General features: G+C 35.5%; 3 protein-coding genes across 3 annotated transcripts in view; 1 reads left to right on the top strand and 2 right to left on the bottom strand.

Moving 5' to 3' along the window:
- Window positions 1–494: 494 nt before the first annotated feature.
- LOC124529964 lies at window positions 495–4,910 on the top strand. The gene is made up of 4 exons (XM_047103925.1): window positions 495–652; window positions 2,578–2,734; window positions 3,392–3,511; window positions 3,611–4,910. Exons 1-4 carry the CDS (start codon window positions 506–508, stop codon window positions 4,549–4,551), a joined length of 1,365 nt encoding a protein of 454 aa, XP_046959881.1. The 5' UTR covers window positions 495–505; the 3' UTR covers window positions 4,552–4,910.
- A 135-nt stretch (window positions 4,911–5,045) lies between these two features.
- On the bottom strand, window positions 5,046–7,878 carry LOC124529963. The gene has a single exon (XM_047103924.1). It carries the CDS (start codon window positions 7,840–7,842, stop codon window positions 5,641–5,643), a length of 2,202 nt encoding a protein of 733 aa, XP_046959880.1. The 5' UTR covers window positions 7,843–7,878; the 3' UTR covers window positions 5,046–5,640.
- A 6,030-nt stretch (window positions 7,879–13,908) lies between these two features.
- LOC124544550 (unconventional myosin-XV) overlaps window positions 13,909–24,376 on the bottom strand; it is an 88,299-nt gene continuing 77,831 nt past the window's right edge. The window contains exons 24-32 of the mRNA XM_047123142.1: window positions 18,060–18,318; window positions 17,444–17,598; window positions 16,559–16,697; window positions 16,318–16,446; window positions 16,011–16,235; window positions 15,583–15,861; window positions 15,328–15,507; window positions 15,095–15,263; window positions 13,909–14,983 (exon numbers count right to left, since the gene is read on the bottom strand). Of these exons, the coding sequence (XP_046979098.1) occupies window positions 14,967–14,983; window positions 15,095–15,263; window positions 15,328–15,507; window positions 15,583–15,861; window positions 16,011–16,235; window positions 16,318–16,446; window positions 16,559–16,697; window positions 17,444–17,598; window positions 18,060–18,318 (1,552 nt within the window). The 3' untranslated portion in view covers window positions 13,909–14,966. The remainder of the gene's footprint in view (window positions 14,984–15,094; window positions 15,264–15,327; window positions 15,508–15,582; window positions 15,862–16,010; window positions 16,236–16,317; window positions 16,447–16,558; window positions 16,698–17,443; window positions 17,599–18,059; window positions 18,319–24,376) is intronic.

The raw sequence follows: 24,376 nt of genomic DNA, 5'->3' as shown, positions 1-24,376 counted from the left end.
TAAGAATCCAATTTCAAGATGTTTTTAATTTATGTATTTAATTAAATTTCAAGCTTTTAAGCCAGCATCGGTATATTTAAGAACGATTCTGTCATTATTTAATATTTTTATGTTACGGTAGAATATGAATTAAGGGCATATAGCGATAGTATTATTGCACAACGATCTGTACTTTTTTGATGTTTTTTCAACGAAATATTCATTAATATCGTAGTTTACTATTTCTGTACAATTCTATATAAAATCAGGTTATAAGTAGAATCAATTTGGAACCATTTTGTCGGCATCGAACGAATGCAGCATTATGAAATTAACTAGAATCGGCAAAATCTAATCATTCCGCAACGAGACGATATGAATTTAGCTCGGCTCACGCTGTTTAAACAATATCGCACGACGGTATCGATCGCTCGATTAATAAATTTAAGTACAATGATTTACCGCCGTGTTTCATTTCAACGTATCCCCGACGGCGGCGCGTCTCAGGTGAGTACGTTTTCATTCAATGTCACACGCAGAAGCGCGTGAAAATACAAGTCGTCGCTGTCAAACAAAAGTGCGCGCTTGCGTCGCTCGGTCGTCCGTCCGCCCGTCTGCCGCACGCGCCATGCCGCTGTGCGACAAGTGGGTCGCGCTCAAGATCCTAGAGTTCGTAAGTACAGGCCAGGCGATACACACAGGCCGCCCGCACCACCGCTTCATGTAACACCGCGCACCCGAAACTATTTCACTAACTATACATTATTTAATTACTATTCTGACTGTAACTGACCTCATCTTTTTTTAAGTACTTAAATAAAAAATAATAAAATTAGCTAGGTTCCTAATCCAAATAATATATAATCTAGGGAAATATATGAGCATAAAATTATGGCACACAAATAAGTTATTTTCATGTGTTGTTCCAAAACTTTGTCCATTTCGTACGCCTCTGGCCAGTGTTGACATTATACCATGCATGTTACCAAATATTTAGTTTCGCAACATGTTACGTAGATGGCTTACTTGAGTTGCCTACGTTCCATTTGGAAGGTATACCAATTACCATATGATTGATTTTGCCATTTTGGAGTGTGCCGTAAGTGTAATAAATTGTATTTATTTTAACTTGTTTATAAAATTGGGAGAATTTGCAACAGTTATTTAGCGGAGATAATAATTCTCGCCAAGGAATCTGAAAGTCTTTACTGTCATAGGTCACAGGTTTAAACCTAATAGGTATTTTTATTCCCAGAGCTCGCAGCTGTAATTAAATATTCAAAATTGTTGTGTGCATATAGTTTCCCTTATCTTTTTCGCTGTAAAATTTCCTTATTAATACATGCGTTTCAATGCCGATCCCACGGTGGACAATGACGTAACGACAGTCTTACGAGAGGTCGTAGCTCTGAAGGTAAGTGTAGGGCTAAATGCTGACAAATCGCCAGCTATTGTGAGCAGGGTATTGTTCGAAAGGATTTTTAAACAGACTTCCTTTGAAGGAGCTAAATACAAGTAATTAGCAAACAATATTGAGGCCTGCATGAAATATTTATTAGTTAATATTATTTTACACCTGATATTGCATGTTGCATTTGGTGGAGCATTTATTATTGTTATTATTTTTAGTAAATTAATGTAGTTATTGAGAACCTATAATATTACACTTACCTTTTGAAAGTGAATAACATAGTTACCTGTCGTTGCAACGTGAATGATTATACCAAGATTTAGAATTTACATTTACATATATGGTATGTCATATATAATGGAAATCTAGCGTCTTGATTGTGTTATTTTATTAAATAAAAGTATTTAGTTCACAAATGAAGTACACGCATTAGGTACCTTCCACCTACCAAGTTGAAACCAATTGCACAATATTGATATACGAGTTTCGAGCTTAGAACAGAGAGTATGTATTAAAAGTGGTATGTGAGTGGACGATTTTCTTAAAAACCTTAAGTCTTAAAATTTCTTGTATGAATTAAAAAAATTTTTCTAATGTTTTATTATAAATTACGTATTTAATTTATCGAATTTACTTGGAAGGGCTTTGTGCAAGCCCGTCTGGGTAGGTGCCACCCACTCAAGGGTGAGTGGGCCAGTGTTACTACAGGCACAAGGGACATAACATCTTAGTTCCAAGGTTGGTGTCGTATTGGTGATGTAAAGAATGTGGATGTAAGTGGTGGCCACTTACCATTAGGTGGCCCATTTGCACGTCCGCCTACTGATATAGTAAAAAAAAAACCTACTTGATACTACTGCTTAGAGATTTGTGGTTTCTTTCTTTCTTTGGTTCAGTTTATGTAGGTAATTGTTTTTTGTGCTTCAATGTTTCTTTAACTTTTATATTACACTCAAGTACCTAAGTGTAATATAAAAGCGAGCAATTGTTCACCTGTGAACGTTGCAACGTTCGTGCAAAGAAATTCTAGTAGAGTAGATTGGATTTTTGTAACTGTTATTTATTTATCGAAGATAGTCTAGGCAGGTTTCACATACATTAATACTCTCGTAAGATCGGCTGTCAGATAGTTGTAATATTAATTCAAAACACGCTTCGATATAACCATTACATAATGTCGTGCGCAGTTGTTCTGCGTGGCGTGCCTGGTTGCAAAGCGAGTGTCCACTGACGATGAGGCCCGCCTGGCGCTTCTCTTGCAGAAGTTTTCACGGGAGTGGTCTCTTCTCACGTCCGTTACCTGGGACTCTGTTGGCGGAGCCTTTGCTGATGCTACGTATGGAGGTAAGATTGGTTTACATTCCTGTGGTATGAGTAAAAAGCTATTCTATATATCTATACATATTTGCAAGTTTATATAGAGTTATGACTACTTACATAATTTTAAGTAAGTACTTAATAATTATATTATATCAAAAGTAAACAAGATAATAATTAAACATTTTTTAGGTTTGAGTTATCCAGGCGTTTTTTGTATTTATTTTATTTTTAATATTAATGAATAAAAATAGTTTTTATTTTACAAATCTATTGCAATATTGTAGAAACTTAGTTAACTAGTTGCAAGAATTTCAAGGTCGATATTGAGATTGTAAGGTAAACACATCATTTATTCTCATTCAATACCTACATATAGTACGTGCACTATAAGCTCGATGTCACTTTGTGGATTTTACTCTTATGATAAGAATAAATTAGAATAAGTACTAGAAACATTATTTATGGTATTTTAATATAATTCATTTCAACCTATTCATATACTGCTCTCTAGAGTTGAAGGAAATTTGCAAATAAGTTGCAATAAAAGTTCTTATTATAATTATAAGGTTTAAAATAAAGCATGTCAAAGTTTATCCTCTGATAAAATATAAGCGTCTCTCAAAATATGCTATAACAAATATTTTTAAATAGTTTTATTTATTTTATATTCTTTTGTGATAGGTTACGTGATAATAACCTTCGGACTTATACTGGGTCGGATCTTTCAAGAAGTACCAAAGGGACGACGGATTCTGGAAGGCTTCCTCCTTGGTATTGGAATGCTTTTCTTTTTAATTTTGGGTAAGTTTCAACGAATCTTTATTTTTTAAATGTTGAATTTGATGTATTGCAGGAATGTTAAAAGTATATGGGTCATTGTACATTGTTTTGTCTCCACAGGTGGTCTAGAGTTAGCCTCACTAGACTCAGTCCCAAGAAACTTAATAGTAAACGCGTCTGTCCTTGGGTCGCTGTCGCTGGCTACCGCTATTCTATTTCTAATAGATCTCCTCGGACCCAGAGTGTACACGGCAACGAGACCTTCGCAAACCGATTCGTTTTCTTCGCCGAAACCCGAAAAGAAAGTTTCCATAGTGTCCCATACGCCGCCAGCAACTAATGGCCATGTGCCTAACGGAAAGCAAAACGGCCACGTCCCCGCCGAGAGGCCGAAGGATTTAGATCTTAACAAAGCTAAAGAAAAAGAAACGAAAATAGAAGAGACCAGCTTGTTCGACGAACCCGATAGCGTGTTCACTAAAATAGACAATCTTCCTATAGAGAAAGATCTAGAAAGGTCAAAGTTTGGATCTTTGCGCAACGTCGAGGCAGGAAATTATGTTCGGCTCTCAGAGCCATTGTCAATACCGGACAAGCTGCACTACGAACAGGAACTCGCCAAGTTCAATGAAAAATATCTGAGAGACTATTTAGATAACGTAGCGGGCCGATTGCCGGTGAAGGAAGACTATCTGCCTGAACTACAAACGCCGGTGTTTTCTAAAGTGAAATCGGGCCGATTGAAACATTTGCAGGACGACCTCTCGCCGACCTATGAGAAGAAACGTCACTCGAAGTCTCCGACGAGAGCGAAAACGGTCCCTTCGCCGACGATTCAGCAACTTGAAGACTATTTGCGGAGTTCCAACAGGTCGAGACGGTCTGAAACTCCAGCCCTGTTCCCGATGGAGCCGATCGAGGAGAAAGATAGGGAAGGGCCGGATATAGAAGGGAGAGCGACAGGCACCCCCACTGATCCCGGGTACGTGCAGTACACGGCGGGCAGGTGGCCTGACAAAGGAAGGCAAATACGGACGCCCAGGCACAGTCCGACGCAGTGAATTAAATAATGATGTACGACGACTGGAATTAGTCATCGCAAGACGCGAACTCGATGTGGCGTGATTAATGAGTGGCCGTGCAATTAGTGGTGGAGCTGACGAGTGCCTGAGACCGACTGACCCGAGTGTCGAATAAGTGTTCCGGTTTGTATGTTCGGCTAATTAATTGTTAACCAAATATATGCTGCCATAGTCTGGTGTCATAGTTGTTTATGTGTACAGTATTTACCGAGACCAATTTCGTATGATAATTATCGTTTTACAAGCTCTTATTTAACTATACTTAGTAGGATACCTCTATGATGAATCTTGCAACTGAACTTTGAAAAAATGCCGCTCAATCGATTGAACTAATTTTATCACATAAGGTACTTGCGGGTAACAAGGGCCACCTTATTTAAAACCAAGATATTAAGAATAATAATGAATAGAAAATAAAACGCTATTTATCAAATTATTATTCATTTCTTTATTATTTGAAAAAGTACAGTCAACACGGTTACGTTAACATAATATCAAGTACAAAGTCGTTTTTAAAAAAGCTTTCAGTGGCCCTATTTATACTTATGTAGTTTATTAAGGGCCATTTTCTAAATATCCAGAATAACCAAATAACAAAAAATAAACTATAATTACAAATTACAAAAACAATTTTTGACTTTTAAGAAAGAAAAACATATTTAAATTCACTTTCATAACAAATAAAAACAACACATGGACCTTATTAAACCTAAGTAACAAATTTTCACTTCGAAAATGTGTTTTAAACATTAAATTGAAAAGAATTATAATAATTACGAACACCTCTTACATCTCTATATATATCGACACTATAAATTAGAAAAAGAAATATGTTTATCAAACATAAGTGGCCCTTATTGGACTCACGTAATTTGTACTTTATAATAATAACGATATTACTTACTGATTTGAGTCTAAAGGAACTAAATTGAATATCACAATTCGTAAAAATAGTAATGTACGCCTAACAAGGCTTATTTTTACGATAATATATAATAAAAAATAACTAAATTGAAAAATCTAAGGTTGTCAAGTCTTATTTGAGATCAAGTTAAGTTTCTCAGTCTTCTAATTGCACATTGGACAAGCAAAATCCGTATCTTCTTTAGTAAGTCCCACGCATGCTTCATGAAACCACTTTTGGCATAATGGACACTGTCGCATATCTTCTAATCTTTCTGTATTACATGCATAACAGTACCATCTATCATTAGTATCAATTTCATCTCTACTTAATTTGCTTTTCTTCTTTGATTCTTTCACTTTTTTTCCTTTTTCGCACCTTCTAGAACGATCCTTAATGTTTACTTTTCGCCGGTGACCCTCCTTCAGATTTGATTTCCGTTGCTTCTCTATATCAGTATCACTTATATTTCTTTCTCTTTTCTTATTCTTCTCTTTATGAGTTTGCCTTTCTTCAAATAAATTTTTAGTAACAATCTGAGCTTTGTAATTAATTGCTTTACGTTTTGGGTTTTGTTTGACAATGGCAAAGTTTGGTGTTGGTATGAGCTCTTGAAATGATTTCTTTCTCTCTTGTAACTTTCTTAGTGGTACATCATCTTCAGAATTTTCGTCACTTGTGACAGGTCTTAAGCTCTTCGTAGCTTTTACATGCCTAGCAGTTATCTGCTTGATGGGAGTGCGATCTTGCTTAGTTGCAGAATTTTCATTTTCATTGTCTGTTGAACTCGAGTATATGCCGAAGAAAGACTTCGTGCCGGGTTCATTGAGCATTTTCGTCAATTCAACACTAGAAGAGTCTGTATCAGAGCTATAAATAACTGGTCTTCTTATTTCAGTATTAGTATTGTGATTCCCTGGATCAGGTGAGTCAGAATCAGTTGTACTGTAGGACACTAATCTTTTCTTGACTCCGATAATTTCTATATGTGGCTGAGACAAATCCGGTTGCAGTAAGGATGGAGAGCTAGGACTTTGATTCTCACATAAAGTGGCATCTGAATCAGAACTATCAGGCTGAGGTCTTAGTTTTGTGTGACTTTTATTAATACCTGATGGACCTGGAATTGGTGAATCGCATCGGGGGATAACATTTTCCTGTTGACAATGCCTCTCAGTAAGAACAGAAGGAGCATAGGCTTCTGATGGTATCGCCTCTGGATAGAACGGATACAAACCAGTAGATTTAAAGCCGTTTACTATGATATCATGCGTCATGCACTTCGACCAAACCCTGCTGAATATTGAATTGAAACGGGCTTTTGTAATTTTTTTTTCAGGATGTTGATACGTAAATGTTAAAACCTCTTCGTCCCAATGATGCTCAAACGATTTGTTCACGCTTTTATCTAGAGGCTGAAGTTCATGAGTAGTGTTTGAAGGCAAACAATACAGTATAATATTTTCCTTGTCTGCCGCATCAACAATGCTGTAATCTAAATGGCACGAAGCACCATCGAAAATGAGCAAACATTGACCATCCGATTTAAACTTACCCAGGTGATGGATGAAGTCAACAAATAGTGACGTAGTCATGCTTCCTTTTGGTGCCATTTTTACCAACGATCCTGAAGGCAAATTGTCGTTGTACTCGGGCTTCATCCTTTTCCCCTTAAATAGTATCATTGGGGGAATTGCGTTACCCAATGCATTTACACAAGCGGCTATCGTAACGTTTTCGGCATGTTCTTGTGCCACCATGTGCACTCTTTTTGACCCTTTTTGAGCTAAAACCAAAGGTTGATTGTGGATTGTCAGTCTGCAGCCTTTTTCGTCCATATTGTAAAGGCGCTGTGGATTATTAGCAATATCTAGCTGTTCGTAAATTTTTTTGTACTCTTGAAAGTGTTGCATGACAATTGCTTTGTTAAGTTTTTGTGCTCTTCCGGGATTTAATATTTGAACTTTGCGCTTTGATATCTCAGTATGTCTTTTTAAAAATAGTTTGAGCCAATCTTTGCCAGCTCGCTTCGTAGATTTATTGAAATTATTCGGAATATTATTTGATTCGCAAAAAACAAAGGCTTGGTGGCGTAACAATTTAGGCGTTAAAGGAAATCCTATGGATGCTAGTCGCTTAATCCTTGAAGCTAGATCATTTTCTTGCTGTTTCGTCATAATTGTGCGACGTCCTATCTGTTTCTCCACTTTGCCTGATTTCAGATGGTTTACCAATGTTCTTCTGGGTATAGAGTAATGTTTAGCAGCAGCACGTTGAGACATGACTCCGTCTTTGACAGCAGCCATAGCTGCCTCCAGCTGTTGAAGTGTCCATAGACCCCGATTTCTTTTAATGGAATGTTCCATTATTGAAACCTACAAAAATAAACGACATACATAAAGCTCATGCCAATAGTCTAGCCTCACGACACAAAGCAAAAAAAAAATGAAAAAGCCATGGCCACTCCTATCGCATTCAAGGAAAAATGCAGCAGATGATATAAGTTAATTAAACTTCTGAAAAATAAAAAATATCAGAAAAAGCCTAATAATACCAATTTATTACTATCCCCCAGGGTCAATCTTCCAAATATTACTTTTTTAATGATAGAAATTAGGACTTTGATATAAGGTAATACAAATAACACATAATAATTTACAAGTATAAAAAGATATGAAAATTAATTCAATAAGTTTAATAAGGGCCGGCCCTCGTAAGCCGCCTAGAATGTGGCTCTAATTAGACTCTTTGGCTTATTTTTTAGCAAAACAGATAAAAACACATAATAGTAAAAAAAACATTTAAGCCTTACCTTCAACAGAAGCTATATCTTCTAAATTTTACATACAAATTCCAAACCTAACTAAAAACAAACATTTAATGCATATTTTATATAATTTCTAACGAAAGAATTTTATAATAATACAACACGCACGAACACACTCGATAGTCGCAGACCTACTGTCAAGATGGCGCGTGGCGCATTGTCATGCGATACGCAGGCTAGCTTTTCTATTGGTCGTTTACATGTGTGCGTGTCTAGAAATGGATAAAACGGTTTTTTAGGATAATTTTCGACACGTGGCCCTTGTTAGACGGTGGCCCTTGTTACCCGCAAGTACCTTATTTGAATTTATTTTAGTGAAAATACAATCAATCAATAAGATACCCATCTTAGTTAAGTTAGTTTACTAACTTCATTTATAATTGATAGAAGTATTTTCATCGAACTTCTTTTAATTACCTAAAGCACTTTAATTACAATAAATATTAATGATGTCTTATTTTAGCTATATATGTATGTGTGTGAAAATATAGTTATAATTTAAGACGAATTAAAGGTAATTATTTAATTGGGAATTAGTTATTTTTTGTTTTGTTTTTATTGTTAATTTAGCTCGACAAAGTTTTAAGAGTTAGAGCTGCACTCGTCCAGTGTCTGTTTTTGTATATACGTGTGACTCATTTCAACAAGACTTGAGCTAGAATACATTGTAATTAGTTCCCATACATAATATAAAGTAATATAGTTTGTATTATTCGATATATACATATTTTTTGTGTTCATAATAAATTATTTCGTTTACGTATTTTAATTATGTTTTTGTTGCTGGAAATACCTCCTAATAAAAATTATTCAGCTATTCGTTAAAGACAAAAGAATTAATAGTCATGGGTTTTAAGCCTCGGCTAGCGACGGAAGTTCGTTGCTCTTAAGTGGAAGATTAAAGTTAATTTGAAAATAATGAGCCCGCGACAGCACACGTGAGACAATGATTTAACATAAGTCGTTGTTCAATTACAATGTTTTACTTTAACCAACATAAGTCGTGTACAATTTGTACAATAAGTTATGCAGTATAATACATATATTTTATACGGGTTAAACATTACTTGCGGATGATAGAATTTGAGCCGAGATGGCCCAGTGGTTAGAACGCGTGCATCTTTACCGATGATTGCGGGCTCAAACCCAGGCAAGTACCGCTGAATATTCATGTGTTTAATTTGTATTTATAATTCATCTCGTGCTCGTCGATGAAGGAAAACATTGTGAGGAAACCTGCATGTGTTTGTTGATTTCATATAAATTCTAAATATGTATTCCACCAACCCACATTGGAATATGTTTCGAACCTTCTCAAAGGGAGAGGAGGCCCAGCAGTGGGAAACAGGCTGTTGTTGTTGTTGATAGAATTTATAAGTTGTATTTTATATAGGTATGTGATTGGGAAATGGGCCACCTCATGGTAAATGGTCACCACCGCCCATAGGCACTCAAACTGTAAGAAATATTAACGATTCCTTTACACCACTAACCTTAACTAAAAGCTATATTACTACAACAGACGTTATATCCGTGTTCCTTGCTTTACACTGGCTTACTCACTTCAAAGCAGACTACATAATTATTGAGTATTGACGTCTGGCGCTAGAATATATGGTGAGTAGGTAGTACCTACCCAGGACTTGGAAGCTTTAATACCAAGTAAAACCGCATTTTATTTTAAGTTACACCTTGAAACATCCTACCGTTGAGTGACACCTCATGTTTAGTTTCTGAGTTTTATGCTCATGCTTATTTCGTCACGCTGTTCCAATGTGGATTGATGGATATACATGTGGTTTCTATCTGATTTATGACTTCTTTACCGCGCGAAAGTATTATTATTATAAATAGAAATTAGGCACCTGTGAACTCACTGTTCCAACTTCGGGCTTAAACCTGCAATCATCAATAATTTATTAAGATTCACCTCATATATTTATGTATTTAAAACATAAAAATGATGTGTAAATATCCGTAGGTATTTAGCCTCCGAGCTATGTTTCCCGCAAGTGCTATTTAGAATTTAATTGTCATGGTGTTTAATGTGTCTCGCTTTATTATGCAATAAAATGAAACGAGTCTAGATAAAATCAATTCAAGTAAACAACACTATCAACAATGGATTTAATTTTAACTTATTTTACGTAGAGTTGACTATTCCAAGTCAAAATCAATTCAAATTCCTTTAATCTACCACCGGTTTGGAAAAGGATACTCCCTGACCTACGAAGAACCTGCAAAAGAAACTTAAAGGATCATTTTTTTGTCAAATAATCAAAGTAAAAAAAAATCAAAGTATGCTTGTTTGAAGTGCATGATTAGTATGTTTTTTGATCTTTGTCTTGTAACTACTAATAAAAAAAAGAAGAAATATTTGAAATTCGAATAGCGAGCTGTGTCAAGTACAGATGTCGTGCTGCGTGCACTAAGATAACTTTAACGCGGTAATTAAGTACATTATCACTAACCTCTTTCTACGAGCGTATGCTTATTGTTTCTTACTCATGAGAATGTTCATTGAAATCCGAGCTTAAGAACGTTACTTTCATTTGGCTTTTACTACATGCTAAGTATTAGAATAGAGATTTCCAATGTCAATCAAAAACTTTATATGAAATATCTATTGAGTTTTGTAAAGATCCCTTTCTTTGCCTCTCAATAGATAGGATTTTCAAAATAGTTCATTTTTTTTTTCAATATTAGAATTATGTACATCGTCGTAATAGAAGCATAGTAATCCAAGTGTTCAAGATACCAATAGATTTTGGTATGATTGAACGAAAAAACGTAAGCTGAAATTATATAAAACCGATTTTAATTATATTTAGATTTTTTTTGAAAAAAACCTTATCCTGTTGTATTTGCAACTCTGGTTTTATTTTGTAAAAGAGATCCAAAATATTTTCTAAATAATTAATTTTCTTAATTAATGAATAGCAGTTACTGTCTATTTATGTATATTTAATATTATAAATGTGAAAGTAACTCTGTCTGTCTGTCGTTCTTTCACTAACAAACCGAGGAACCGACTTTGATGAATTTTGGTATGAAGTAAATTTGAGCTCTGAGAAAGGACACAGCCTACATTTTTGCCTAATATACACAACCACTAGTAGGTATTAAATATTTGTAAGGGTCCTAAATATTAACATTGAAAATAGCAACTAAACTTGCTAAGGTTGAATTTCTCAAGAGTTCACGTTAAGACAAGTGTTTCATATTTATGTTAATTAAAGGGACCTCCGATCAATGAGTGGGCTTATATCACAATAGGTCAATTATGGAGTTTATCGCTTTTTGCACCTTAAACTTGACCTTTAACTTCAGTTTCATTGTAAGTCACTCTTCATTGATTGTAAAATTGTGTGTTTTTTGTGAATCAATCAATTTCATGTTTCGAGAGGCGTGCGTGACGCTGTATTTATCAAAGAACATGTTATTTGTAGGCAGCTAATGTGGTCCGCCAGTAGCGTAATTAGTTCAAGAGATTATTTAGTTTTATTTGGTAGATGGATTGTAGGCTGTCACAAAAATTACTAATAATGCATAAACAATATTTTATAATTATTGTCATTATTAAAAAGGCAGAAAAACGAATATGTTATCTACCATTTTCATGACATCGCTTCAAAAAGATAAATAGACAAATCCATGTCTTCTCGTCTCTCTATTCTCGGAACAAGGTAATAAATAAAATTGATGTTTAAATTAAAAACATGACTAACACAACAACCTCAAGACAAAACATTAATTAAAACAAATGAACAGATATAATGATAGCAGCAGTAAACACAAGGAAGATATTATTAAACAATAAAGTGTAAATTAAATCTGGCTAACGCATATGACGCTGAGATGACTTCGACGGTAAAGTTCTCACGCGTAATACCAGCCTTGTAAAGCGTCACATAATAATAGTTTATGTGTTATAATTATTGCGATTGAATAATATTAAAATGATGCATAATGTGTTATATATTCTGTGGTTTGCACTGTACTAAAATGTCATTGCCATTAGCTATGGCGGGAAAATTTGACGGATACGAACATATTTGACGGCGAAGATAATTGAGAATGAATTGGGTTTTCCGTAGATTGAGAATACATTTAAAGCTTATTTTCCTGGTTTTTTGATACCATTGAAATGATAGACTATGTAAATACCGATATCCAATTTTTTTACAAAAGTTAATATGCTTGGACAGATTCTCATAACAAAATATTTTTTGGGAAATTGTAAACTAAAAGCTCTTCTTACTCAGCCTATTCTTTTATTAGTAAAATAAATAACAACTTTGGAAAGAAAGTACTTTCTGAAAATCAATGATTATTATTATTTTTAAAGATATACTACTATAAATCCAACAAAACTTTATCAAGTGGTTTGCAAACAAATTAATCTCTGATTGAGATAACAGGTGTTGTAGTATAATTAAACATTTTTTTTAAGTTTAACAACCCTGTGATTGTGGCAGTACATAAGTAAATTAATTGACAGTCCTCTATTTATGAAAAAATTAAATATGTTTACAAAATATAATTTCGAAGCGGGGTCAGATTTTAACTGCAGCCTTGCGGACTTCGCGCCGCATAGACAAAGGACAGTTTTTATTCCGTGAGAACAACGTACGACCTTCGCGCATCGGTTGATGCTTCCTTTAGGGTTGCTACTTGCTTCATTAGCAGATTTAAGTTGTTTTATTGTACTGACCTCGCTATTGAAAACGCACAAAGAATGCATATTTGTCATACGATTTCAGTTTTAAGAGAACTTTGTGGGTCATGGATCACTTTTTGTGGATGTTATTTTAGTAGGTACACATCTCTATATACATTTAAAATTATTTGTTAACACATATTTTTGTATTATTGTCTTTTGAATAAATGTAATTTTATATGGGATAAATATTGATTAGAACTTGTAACAAATCATTAAGAAATCTACGCAAAAAGTTAATATGCAATAAATAAATATTATTTGCCAGTAAAACCTCATAAGCATCCCGGAGTTCGAAAAGATAAGTATTTAGAGTCTCGGCTTGTGCCTCCGATGTTTTGATCCTGCCCCTGATTTATCGTCAGTCGTATCTTATTTGCTTCCCACCTGCCGACGAAGATAAGGGTAATATTTCCATACTATATTCTATATCGTCCTGTTAGTGTTAGGAATTTAAAAAATGGCTTAAATTTAGTCGAATACAGTCGTCTAAATCTTATTGTTTTCTAGGAGTATTAAATATAGAGGTAAGGAAATAGATATCATTATGGGATACAGAATAAGAGTCCATCAGTTAATAATTCAAAAACTGTTTAAAATAGTATGATTACATGGTGATTGATGGTGAAAGGAATCTTCAGTGACTGGATTAGTTAGTGATAGTCCAGTATACAAAATATCAAATACATATATAATCCTAATTTAATAAATTTTGAAGGATTATTCCCTTCCTCTATACTAATTAGCTAGGTGTTATACTGTTCTGTGTGCCTACGCACTGTCCACTGTTTTTTTACTTTTATATTATTTGGTACTTAACATTTTAAGATTGTGGTTCCAACAGTTCAACCAAAATTCATAACAAGACTGAAATAAAAGCAATGATTTTGTGAAAATAAAACTTTATTGGTATCTACATTATATTCATACATCGTTTTAATTAAATATATTACATGACAACGAAATAACTCATTTATAATCATTAATCGTGACTCCGACCGTTACGGTCTTTGGAAAATTTCATAAGAATACCTTAATTCATAAATTATATAATTATGTATTTAATTTTAAATAAAACCAGGGGCACACATCATACATATATAATTATATTGAAATAGTTTAAATAAATACGTTATATACGTACTAACCAAACATGCAATATTATATTACTTTATAATTAACTGGATTGAGTTTCATTTAAATAAACCTCCCCTGGTCATGATTTTAACTAGATATAGCACCTTTTTCCAAATACAAAGGAAGACACTAGAATAACCATTGGTAATAATACCAAATATACTACAAGGGATAACTATTCTTGTTCATGGAAATAACAACGCAATCTATAATAAAGTGTAAATTCCATAAACAAAATTTTTTGTTAATTACAACTTACAATATATTTTCCATTGGAATGTTTAAATATAATGGTTATTTAGGTACGTTATTTATTTTCGCGATATAAAAATAGTCTACACAATAGTGTTACAATACTTGGTGTTGCTATATAAAAATATTATGCCTAGCAACATTATTGGACGCTATTGAAGTAAACCTTATTTTCACTCCAACATTCGTGCGAAATATGTATAATTGTAAGTACAAATTGAATACTTTATTAGATGTAGATATTATACAAATGGCCCCAAACTTTTTATATAACAATTCCTTCTTAGAGCTTAACTTCTTAGTAATATCATTGGACGACATCTCAAAGTGGGGACTAAAATGAAAATAGAATTTTTTGCAACTTTATTCAAAGTATTGCAAAAGTTTATCCGATCGTCCTATTCTCATTTTAATCTAACACAGAGTAAATATGATTAAGTTTTAAGTACATTTATAACACTCAGATCTAAGGACGGATTTTTGAGGTATTATTTAGTTTGATTATGTCACTTCCATATATTTAACTTTTGAGTCCGTTTAAATATTGTAGTCGCTCACTGGCCGTTGAAAACTGAAAGAATAAAACATAAAAATATGAGGAAAGTTAAATTACGATAGATATTATTTAATAAGTCTCCAAAAAGGAATAATGTGTTTATAATATAAACAATGCCTTAGTTACCGGGTGAGTGCCTGTCGCGCGTGTCGCGCTGGTCCCGCTGCAGCGCGATGTACTGGCGGATGAGGCGCGCCACCTCGTGCGCCTGCTCCGCCTGCAGGCGCGTCACGCGCTGCTGCAGCAGCGAGCCGCACTTCACGTCCAGGAACAGAGTGCCGTCCTCCGACCGCACCTGTGGGCCCGGTTACATTAGTGAGGCCCGCGTCCACGCACACGGTGCCCGCACGGGTACGCACCTTCCTGGTGGAGATGAGCTCGGCGTAGGGCCAGTGCGCGTCGGTGTCGTGCGTGGCGGGGTGCAGCAGGTGCACGCCGCGCCGGTTGAGCGCCAGCACGTGCTCGCGCCACTCGCCCGCGCCGCCCACGCGCCGCACCGCGAAGAACGACGACCCGAACAGCGCCCAGCGGGACAGCACCTGCGCGCAGGGGGGGGGGGGGACGTCAGCTGCTGCGACGGGGGCTCGTGTTACGGGCGGTGGAGCCTTACGTACTTGTAGCACTTTGGATTTGGCGGCGGCCGGGGTCTGCGTCCGAACCGTTGGCCACTCGGCGGAGACCCAGGAGGCCCATTTCGCCGGGCGGGGTTCTCTCAGGGCCAGCAGGGGTTTCGGAAGAAGGAACTTGAGGTCCCTCGGGTGGGGTGCGTCCGGCAAACCTGCGGCACGGTGAAGTAGGGCGGCCACCAGCGCGGCGTCACGAAGTACTCCCGCCGCTGGCGCTCCGCCTCCGGGCAGCACCAGTAGCAATCCCTCTAAGTAATCGGGAGCCACCTGTGAAAAATATCAATATTTTACTAAGACCACGTTTTTTATCATTTTATATAACACACATTGGAGAATAATTGTGTATCTGAATAAAATTAAAAAACCACGAGAAGCGATTAAAAATACAAAAGGGCCACTCGCTTGAGGCGACTTACCTGATTGAAGAGCACCTCGGTGTAGAGCGGCGGCGCGTCGGCTCGCAGCGGGTGGTGCCACACGGAGCGGCAGAAGATGAGGTAGAAGGGGTGGTGCGCGCGCTGCAGCTCGGTGGTCACGTCCAGCACGTACTCGTCGCCCGCCAGCGGCATGGTCAGCGCGTCGCCCGCCACGATGCAGTACAGTGAGAACTCCGCACGCTCCGCCTCGCTCGTCACGCCGATCTGGGGGGAAAGCGGAGGCGGTACAGGAAAAAAGTCAAACGGAATGATGTCGATGAGTTAATAACGTGACGCAATCACGGACCAGCTCGCAGAGCTCGTTGACGATGTCCTGCACGACGGTGGCGCAGCGAGTGTTCACGACGCGCTCGGCGCCTCCCGGCAGCCGGTACAGCTGCCGGCGGGCCGACCGACCGGCGGACACTGCCGTCACCTGCGCACATGAACGAATAAAGATCACTAAGTAAGTCGAACCTTTACCGTGTCCCACAGGTGGGCAAAAATGTATTTCAATAATAGAAGCAATATATAATGTGTACACATACCTCTTCGACGCTGGGCACGTTTTTCCTGCCGCCGCAGCGCAGAGTCTTCCGGAAGTTGGCGAGGCAGACCGCCGCCGTCCCCTGGCAAGGTCGCCGCCGGTCCGCCGCCGCCGCCGACAGGTACTCCACTAGGAAAGGTCTGGAAACCATTTGGAAATTTGGATTGATATTCTTCATTGATTCAGACAAAAAACCAAAATCAACGATGCTCTGAAACATGCACTCACACTTAAGTGGAAGTGGGCTGGACATATCTCACGATATACTGACAAAAGATGGACTATTGAAACCACAAGATGGAACGGCCCTGGGGGAAAGAGAAGTGTTGGTAGACCAAGAAAACGGTGGGCTGATGATATCACCAATGTCACAGGGAGCGACTGGCTAACAGTAAGCAAGGACAGAGAGACGTGGAAAAAACTGGAGGAGGCCTTTACCCAAAAAGGGGTCCATATTTCACACAATGGAGACTAACCACACTAACAATAAATTAAGAAAACTTACTAACAATCTACTAATTTCATTTGAAATGTTATATTGAAATATGGAATAAATGGCTTTATTATTTATTATTATTATTCTTCATTGATAGGAAATAAGTACAAGCAAACCTTAGATTAATTCGATTCGATTTGGCAAAACAATAGCTATATTATGCACTGCTAACGTATGGTCTTTATTTATAATCAACACTATTCCACTTAACTACTTATATCCACTTTAATTTTACTTTCAGTATCGATAACAGTTTACAAAAAACATTTTAAAAAATGAGTAATGATACCGGTAGATTTAAGTTCATGATGTCAAATGTTAGGTATTAAGCTTTTATTCTCATTTGGTTGGAATCGGCTTTAGACATGTATCTAGATGAGTGAAGATTACCTTAAAGTTTCCGAACACGTGAAATATGACGCGAGGATGGACATGAGACGCCAAGCGCGTTGGCACGAGTCCTGGGCTGGTGACCTATTCGACGTGGTCTGCTTCATGAGTTGGCAGTACACCTCGTCGCGCAGCTCCGGCACCGAATGACAGTGCTGAAATAGAAATTAACGTGTAATGTTAACTCTGATCGCATAAAAAACGTTCAATAAAATTCAATCACAACAACAAACAACAAACAACAGCAGCCTGTAAATTCCCACTGCTGGGCTGAAGGCCTCCTCTCCCTTAGAGGAGAAGGTTTGGAACATATTCCACCACGCTGTTCCAATGCGGGTTGGTGGAATACACGTGTGGCAGAATTTTTATGAAATTTGTCACATGCAGGTTGCCTCACGATGTTTTCCTTCACCGCCGAGTACGAGATGAATTATAAAGACAAATTAAGCACATGAATCAGCGGTGCTTGCCTGGGTTTGAACCCGCAATCGTCGGTTAAGATGCACGCGTTCTAACCATTGGGCCATCTCGACTCAAATTCAATCACATAAAAGTAAATCCTATAAAATAGCATCTCGACAGTAGTGGAGCGCCAAGCGGCGAGGTGGGCACGCACCATGAGCACGGTGTAGACGCACTTGACCTCGGTGAGGTCGTGGTGCAGCGCGCGCTCGGCGGGCTGCAGGTCGCCGCAGTAGGCGCGCACGCACGCGAAGCACTCGAGCGCGGGCGGCGCGAGCGCGGCGGGCAGGCGCAGCAGCGGCGCGCGCAGCGGCGCGGCCTGCCACTTCACCACGTCCGTCTGCGCCTTCCACGTCCATTCGTTGCGCTTCGCCTTGCTCTTCAGGGACGAGTCCGCTTTCAGGATTTCTAATCTGTTGATAAAACCATCAAGGCTATTTGACTGGTTTTTAAAATCCACTTTATATTATTTAGTAGAGGTTAAGGAACCCAGTAAAAGTTGAATTTTTTATTTCTAGTACGTATTTGCCGAAAAATATCACATTAAAAATTAAATTAATAAAAAAAAAACGCTACTTGGACAATATGGCGCTGCAATGGGATCGGTGACGTCACTTTGCTGTATTTTAATCTGTGGTTTATATAGTAGAAAAGCAATGTTTACAAGAAAGTGACTTCATTATAAGCCCGGCCAGTCGGAAGCGTTTTGTGTCACGTGACAAACGTTTGAAAAAATGCATTTTTATTTATTGATTTTTGAATAAATTAAGTATTATTTTCAAGTTTCGTTAGTAAATAACAATTTTTAAACTCATAATATACACTGATTACAATAATTCACAATTTATTTTTCTCTTTGTCAAATAGCCTAATCCTTCCCTTTGAATATTGTTTAAGCCGGTTGATAGTGTAGTCGACAAGCAAATGTAATGCTTCGAACAACTTTTCCTAGCGGTTTTAATAATTCAAATAAAGATTTTGTGTTTAGTGTAGTCGACTTGACTTTCATTTTATTTTGTTATATCTGTACTTAAATTGAAAATTGACGGTCACTGACTTACAAACAGTATTAACCAGAGTTTTTATAGAAAATGTATTGCGACAGCCTACGTTTTGATTTCGCACCTTCACTTGAAAGTTTACATTAAGAAGCGAAAGAAAACGCGTGAGAATGTTAGCATTAGACTGTAGACGTCCGGAAGACATTAAACGTTTTACTAATCGACGATGGAGTACTGCGGTGCATTCAGAGGAGGTTTTATTTCAAATGTAATTTACCAAAGGTGTAACACAGCAAGAATTAAACCTTACCAGCATTGATATGCTGGTAAGGTTTAATTCTTTAAACAAATTGTGATGATTCACAATTTGTGTAAAGATTGCTTTTCCAGTCCATTTAGACTGGCGTCAACCGTTTTTGAACTGTACACACTACACATATAGTCTGCAATTTCGGTGTTCGTTTATTTAATTTTAAGAACAAGGGACAACACAAATTAGTTTTTATTTCAATGGCAAATTTGTCACTTCTCTTACATACATTTTGAAATAAATAACTTCACCGAGGTTAAATGAAATATAAAAATAAAACCTAGCGAATGCTTTAGTCATAGATAATCCACCAAATATAGTTTTTACATACCTACTGTAATAATATATTCAAATGCAAATTTTAAAAAATAAATGTCAATGTTTTATGATTTATATACCTCACTTATCTATATTATTTATGTATATAATACATAATATAATTAAAATTCAAAGTAAAATTTATCAACGTTAGAAATCATAAATTTAGTAGAGGATAAATCATTACGCATATATATGTATAAGCCTAACGTAACATTAACGGACCGGCGTTAAATAATCCGCTTTCTTTAATATTTTGCCTATCACCGTGAACTGTGATCACGAACTCTACAGCATCGGTATAGTTTGATGACTTGCTTAAATATATCATTATTTTTCTTAAATACAAGAGCTTTAAAAAATATTAACGCAATATAATCAGTTGCGTAGGTAACGTATGAAATATAATTTAAAGTATAGTATAAGTTCTTACAAATCTGCTTGTCATACACAAGCTATATAAAATAAATGGTCTTAAAATCGGCATCCTATTATGTATGCCGATTTAAATTAGTACAAATAATTTCTTATGTTGTATCATAAAATAAAAAGACTTATTTGATGTTGTGTGTAGGAATTATACTTCTTTTAATCAAGGTGTTGTCAGTTCTAAAAAGGAAACGCAGGATGTAAACGCACGATATAATTTAGTAGGCGACCATTTGTATGTTTCACCTAATCATACTTTGAAGAGGTTTGACTTGTATTTTTGAAGTTCGTGTCAAATACTTAAGGTATTTAAGAGACCGCAGAGAAAGTAAATATGGCTCGAGAGAACGTCGCTGTTGTGTTTTTTTTTTAAACAATACTAAACGTTAAAAGTAAGCAAAAAGAAAATATTAGGTAGATATGTACTTATAAATTTTATAGTTAGGGTAAAAACGTACGTTTACAATATTTATGTATAAAAATTAGCATAAATGTTCATTCGTAAAATTTATATAGTAAGTATTTGATGGAGATAAACAAAACAATACAGATAAATAAGAATACTACAAAAACATAATTTATTTAAATTTTAAATACCCTGAAAATAGATCAATTAGCTATAACTGTAATTATATCAAATTTTAAAAGCAAATTAAACAATTGGGTCGACTTTTATATACATATATGTTATTGGGGACAAACGAGCAGGGGTTTCGTCTGATAAAAAGTGATTACGAACGCCCATAGGCATCTGCAACATCAGGGGGCTTGCAGGTGCGTTGTTTTATATGCGGTATAAAAGTCGAGCCATTTTTCAATATTTCAGTTAAAAACACTCTGTTACAAATTTCTGTTAGTAGATGAATAAGGACAAACGAGTCTTACTTCTTGAGTTTTCTTAAATGTCTCCTATAAATTCCTCGTTAATTTTATGTGGGAAGATGATTAAAGATAACCACTCGTCTTCCAATCAGTGTTTACATATTAAAATATTTTTTAATCTAAATAATATTCACGCATGCCATGAATTTTATATAAATTTGTGTCAATATGAATAAAATATATCGCATTTTATCGTTTTAACATTTTAATCATTCGTTATTTATGCCACAGTTTGTGACAAGTCGATTATATAAAGTCGATTTGAATATCGATATAATAACGCATATTTCGACATGCCGATTATGTTCTGTGGAGGGTGTTACATCGTGAGTCGTGATTACAGTAAACAATTATATCCGCGTATTGTATTCATGTTATTAAAGTCATAGAGAGAGAAAAATATAAAAAAGATCTTGTATTATACTTTTATATTTTAGTTGTTAAATTTGGAGCTGGCTATTTTGTAAGTTAACCTCATTAAAGGCTGTATACATGGGACGACTGAATGTAGATGAAGTGTGTCAGGTACAAACTCATTACAGGTGTGGTAGCTTCACTTAAAACAGTTGTTAAATAAGCATTCAAAAGTAAAAGCCTACTTGAATAAAGTACATTACGATTTTGATTTTGTATATCAGAGGTATGAAAGTTCGTATTGTATATATTGGGTAAAGCATTTATGCAAATAGTAATATTATTTATGATCGCGATTAAAAAACTGGTTATGACATTTAAAACTGATCTTTACTGTGATTCGAAGTTTAATACTGCGAATAATATCATGGATATAACAAGCACATCAGTACCTACTGTAGTAATTAAAATAATGCAATTCTATTTGTGCACATAATATGTATAATTCCATTGTCTATTTGCGTGCGTATGTTCGCATTTACGAACCGTGACCGACTGTTGTTTATGTAATTATTTAAATGACGGAAGGGTAGTGCTCACCATTTAGTGATTCATGTATTCGCAGTAAATAGTGAAATTTGTTAAACAATCTGCATAGATAGCTATTTAAAATAAGTGGTCGACGCTATCAAAGTAACATTAAAATTATTAAAATAATCACGAATATTACGGTAGAAATTCATTGTATACATAGATTCTTTTTATAATATAGGTAGACGGACAAGCAAATAAGTGGTACCACCTGATGATGAGTGGTCACCACTGCTTATAAACATTGGCGGTGTTAGAAATATTCATTAATAGTGGCGGCATTTCTTATGGGTTCAATGTAAACTTAATTCATTCATTTCATTTCATTTAAACAACTCTGCATTTTACTGACGCGTTGAATTTGCATAAGTACATATATTCATTGCAAATTCATAGAAAATATGATCAATTGGTTTGATATTTATATTTGATTATTTATCATTCCGTGAGATGATTAATAGTCAAACACAAATTCTTATGAATCGAACGATATTTAAGATAGATAAACAAAGACAATCAAATCTTTAACTTATTTACTAGGTACGTTTTGTTAATATATAAGCTATACAGTGCAATAAAAAGAGTTAATGATTAATATATGTTTATTTATAATACATGCCTGTACCATTTTACTTTTTGTAATTAAGTAATTTTACTTCTAAAATTTCCGAATTTGAACATGCGAATTTGTTTTTACAAATCCCTAATTATTATAAATTATTATATTAGCTCTTGACCAATTATATCGCATTATTCAATGCCTGTGTGCGATACATACCTATAATGCCATTAGTTATGGATTTGCGAAAAATATCCTTTTCGAATGTACGAATTGTTAGATTTATTGGCTAGAACCTTGTTCTAACGTAGATAATATTATCTTTTTGCTTGCTTGAAAGCTCATGAACATTAAATTTACGCTGTTTAAGTATTTAAATAATTTAAAACAATAGCCTAGTGAAATAAAATTAGTAGTATTAGTGGTAGTGTTAAATAAAAATAAAATAATAATCTAAAAGGTGAGTGATAAAAATATCAAACGGATAAGCGCTATGCAATAAATTTTCAATTTGAGCATTATAATACAGTAATTGCATATGAAATAGTATTTTAACTAACTAATTAAAATTAAAACTATATTTTTAATTAAGATTTTTTCGTATGTATTAGAAACTCGTCAAGTTATTTCTATACATATGTACATCTTTATTATTTTAGCAATATTTTTTTTACAATGATGATCATAATAAATTGAGTTTAAGAAAGCGCCTTTCTTAATTTTATTCAAATTAGTTGCTCTCATTGTATTACAGAGTCGTAATTATCTTATGTAATAATTATTTTCATTTCTAAATAAAACGCCGTAAATTCAGTGACCCCCTCTACACTTACCTATACTTCAAAAGTTAAGTTGCACAGAACAAAAAACATAACAAAAGTATGTAGGCAGAGCCTAATAAAGATGACTGGCATAAAGTTTTTGAACATGAGCAGTTATTTATTATTAAAAAAAAACTTAATGCGATTGGGCGTTCATGAAAAAAAACAGGAATTTAATTAGTAACACTTGACATCTCGCCTTTTTAATAACTTAAGCAACATTAACATTAATTATATCCTCTCGTAAAATAGGTTTGTACTATTGACGGCCAAATATAGCATCGCGCGCTCATTGGTCATAAAATAGCACGCACTTCCCCGGCTTCCTGGAAGACATTTCCGTTCCTTTTCAGGAAATCAAATAAAAAACATTCACTATATAAGCGATGTTGAAATTGAATCTATAGACAATTCTTTTTTTTTATTATTTATAAGTACAACTTTATGCTTTTGTATTTATACAATTAAATCTAATTATTTTTGTTAAGCCGCCGAGACCAGTTCAAACGTGTATCGAACGCATTTTCTTGGACCCTCTTGTGTAGACCGACGATTGTTTAAAATGATACGCGATATCAAAATTATGTCAATAGAATTAATCTATATATTAATAAAACCATAGTGTAGCAGTTAATCCTAATACTGGGACTGACCGTTAGAACACAACTTGTTAGTTAAACGTGTAGATTGTAGACATAGATAAGATTATGAAGATCTATTTTAATTAGATAATGTATGTACAGAATAGAGAAATACTGTTTGAAACATTATCATATAGTTCAATGTACCTAGTGCAAAATTAGCTTTAAATGAAGTTGTTACACACTTAAAATTAATTTCAAATTAAGAACACTTTTGCGTATGAAAAAAAGAATATAGTCAACGATACACTAAAAAGAACCTCACAAGTATTTGTTGGCAACACTGTCACAGTCGTCGGCGATGTTCGCTTCGGATAAACTGTCACCCGAAATCTCCAAGTCGCTTTCGTCCGCGGAGGCCGTCATTTTGTTCGACCGCCGATATATTACTAAACGCTGTTTCGCGCCGATCGGCGAAAGTGGCGGAAAACGTTAAACCGATTAATTTGGAATAACTCTACATTAACGCACGGAACTCGGTTTGTTTACGAGCGCGGCGTACTTGATACTATGATTGATGTTACTTAATACCGCCTAAGCACATTACTACCCTTTACTATGATAA

This window comes from Vanessa cardui, chromosome 5 (genome assembly GCF_905220365.1).
Source record: "Vanessa cardui chromosome 5, ilVanCard2.1, whole genome shotgun sequence".
Taxonomy (NCBI): Eukaryota; Metazoa; Arthropoda; class Insecta; order Lepidoptera; family Nymphalidae; genus Vanessa; species Vanessa cardui.
The sequence above is the reverse complement of the archived record's forward strand: the minus strand, read 5'-3'. Positions and strand labels throughout refer to the sequence as shown.

Bases quoted from the DNA above. Each gene is read 5' to 3' on its own strand.
- LOC124529963 (XM_047103924.1), bottom strand. From the start codon at position 7,842: ATGGAACATTCCATTAAAAGAAATCGGGGTCTATGGACACTTCAACAG.
- LOC124529964 (XM_047103925.1), top strand. From the start codon at position 506: ATGTCACACGCAGAAGCGCGTGAAAATACAAGTCGTCGCTGTCAAACA. The intron at 653-2,577 runs GTAAGTACAGGC...TGTCGTGCGCAG, and splicing joins CGCTCAAGATCCTAGAGTTC to TTGTTCTGCGTGGCGTGCCT. The intron at 3,512-3,610 runs GTAAGTTTCAAC...TTGTCTCCACAG, and splicing joins GCTTTTCTTTTTAATTTTGG to GTGGTCTAGAGTTAGCCTCA.